The following is a 2,714-nucleotide window of genomic DNA, read 5'->3' as shown; positions in this document are numbered from 1 at the left end:
CGCTCAATGAGAGCCGCGCCCCGGACCGGCAGCCGGAGAAGTACACGTCCCGCTTCTACCTCAAGTTCACCTACCTGGAGCAGGCGTTCGACCGCCTGTCCGAGGCCGGCTTCCACATGGTGGCGTGTAACTCCTCGGGCACCGCCGCCTTCGTCAACCAGTACCGGGACGACAAGATCTGGAGCAGCTACACCGAGTACATCTTCTTCCGTAAGTTCGCGCCCCGGCTGCCCTGAGGCTCCGCGGCCCCCGCCCGCTGCTCTTTTTCGGAGCGGGTTTGGAGGCAGGTTTTCCCGTAAGCAGTAAATAACGGTGTGTGGTTTCGCCCTTCCAGATCTACCTCCCGACTCCACTTTCCGTAAACTCCGGAGCGCCCCGTCCTTCGCGGTCCGCTCCCTAACTTTGCTGATCTTGGCTCGCGCCCCGCTGCGTCCTGGGTCCCCGGTTTCCCTGGGCTGCCCAGGCGCAGGCCGAGGGAGCGCGGCGGGGCGCGCAGGTGCTGCACCTCCCAGCTCCTGCAGGACTCCTGGGCAGTTTGCGTGCTCCCGGGTACCGTCCCTTCGGGGAGCACCTGGCACCAGGCATAGCCCTGCACCACCAGGATGGCCTCCCGTGGGGGCGGCCGGTGCAGGAGCCCCCCGTTACCGCGAAGTGGTGGCGGCGCGCGCGCGTGGTGGGAAATGGGCAGCAGAAACGGGGTGTTCCCGGCGACAGGTCTCATCTCCAGCGCACTGCCTGGCGTTTTGGACTGGGGGGCGTGGAGAGAGCTACGGAGTGTGGATGTCTGGGTGCTGCTCTCGGGATTAGAAGTTAGGAAGGGGTATGGGGGTGTGTCCGAGAGAGAGAAATTGTGTTCCCTTGTGCAAAAGGGGTCGAATCCGCTCCGCATGATGGGTAAGTGCAATGATTTTCCGAAGCGAGAATGAGCAAGAGGGTTTGGACAAGCCTTTGGCGCCAGGAGTTTTGGGGTGCGCTTGGGGAGGGAGCTCTGTGGAGTGCGAGCGCTGCCCCGCCATCGCTGGGGAACCTTGACTGGGGCTGGGGGTGGCGCGGGGGTGTGGCGAGCGCAGTTTGGATAAAGTGAGGCGCTCTACCGCTAGAGAGCGATTTGGGCAAATGAAAAGCCAGCTGGGATGGCAGCCTGGACATTGCTTGGCAAAAGTTTTTCCGTTGGCAACACACACGAAGCTTTAAAACTTGCCTGTGGGGTTAGAGAAGCATTGAAAACAAATGATGGAAATAGAGCAGCTTTCCTTATATTTATTTATTTTGCCTGCTCACTCGCTGTGTGGGAACTGAACAGTTTTCTTCGCTTTAGTTTGACCGCAGACGTGAAAAAGACTTCCCTGCACAGGTGCAAGCTTGACTGGAGGTGGCTCAGTGGTACGCTAGGAGGTGGGTGGAAGAACAGCCCACCTGCTCCTAGAGCTAGATTAGCTTTTAAAATAGCACTGAATGGGGACCAGAATGTGGTGTGGTTAAGGCGCTGCATCCCACATGGTTAACCATGGTTCGAGTCCCAGACCTGGCGGCTTGCTTGTTTGCTTTCTGTCCATCTCTGGTGAATTAATAATAATACATAAAATTAAATAAATAATTATAAACAATAATGCTGGATGTCCTCAGGAAACCACCTCAACAGGGAATGGGTGGGTAAAAACCTAATTGTCTTAATTATATCCAAGTATTTGTTACACAGTAAAGAGTTTGATGGCCAGAAAAGTGATTTAAGGGAAGGTAGTATCAATATGTTATTGTTCACATAAATTTGGCAGATCGTCACTATTAAGAAAACAAAATACTTTTTGCATTATTTCTTTATATTTTATTCCCTATCAATTTGACTTCTATCAACATTTTAGATTTTAACATTTAAGTCACTTTAACATAAAGCGTTTCAGAAGATGAGACGAAGTGAACTTTTTCTTTTCCTGGTTATTAATGATTTTTGTTAGAGAACATCAGAGCATGAGTGTTCTACAAAGTTAAAGTCTTACATTTTGAGAATTTGTATGGTTTTGGTCTTTTTTTGCTTAAAAAGTTGTGGATTTGAAAATGGTCATTTATTTGATTATGGAGAGGTAATGCAGGTCAACACCAAATTAGAGGTTAAAAAAAACCCCAAAAACTGCCCTTAATGTAGTGAAGTTGCATACAATTTAACTAACAATAATTTGATAGGTATTTGACATTTAGGGTCTGTTTTAGTTCTGAAGTTGGAAGTATTACATAAAATATTAGGAAAGACCACTTGCAGAGTACTCGTGTTACTAATGACCTCTGAGATTCATTCATAGACATCTCAGAAATCTAAGGAAGCTATCCATAACCTCCTTTATTGATAATCCTGACTTGGGGGAAAATACTCCATTTGAAATTCAATATGATTCTTTTGAAGTGGTCATCCGGTCATTGATCAACTAAATGTAGTTGTCATTTGAAATTTTGGATGTAAAGTTTATCTGATCTCTAGGATCATCATTAATATATCTAGTTTATGTTTAATATAGCTTGCATTATATTTTCACAAATTGTTTTAAGTAGTATCCTTTTCTTTTTCTTTTTTTTTTTTTGGAGAGGTTTCTGCTATAGAGCGTGTGGGCTCACCAGACAGAAAGAGAGAGACAGAGAGACAGAAAGTGAGAAATCACCCCCCAGGGGGGATGGTCACGCCGCAATCCCTTCTCCTCCATTCTCCTCTTGGGATCTTGGGC

General features: G+C 48.1%; 1 protein-coding gene across 1 annotated transcript in view; it reads left to right on the top strand.

Annotated features, from left to right (window-relative positions):
* KCTD8 (potassium channel tetramerization domain containing 8) overlaps positions 1–2,714 on the top strand; it is a gene marked incomplete at its 5' end in the record, with an annotated part of 358,032 nt that overhangs the window by 557 nt on the left and 354,761 nt on the right. The window contains one exon of the mRNA XM_006170755.2: positions 2–210. Within this exon, the coding sequence (XP_006170817.1) occupies positions 2–210 (209 nt within the window). The remainder of the gene's footprint in view (position 1; positions 211–2,714) is intronic.

The sequence above is a fragment of the Tupaia chinensis genome, unplaced genomic scaffold (assembly GCF_000334495.1).
Source record: "Tupaia chinensis unplaced genomic scaffold, TupChi_1.0 Scaffold148884_1, whole genome shotgun sequence".
Lineage (NCBI taxonomy): Eukaryota > Metazoa > Chordata > Mammalia > Scandentia > Tupaiidae > Tupaia > Tupaia belangeri.
The sequence above is the reverse complement of the archived record's forward strand: the minus strand, read 5'-3'. Positions and strand labels throughout refer to the sequence as shown.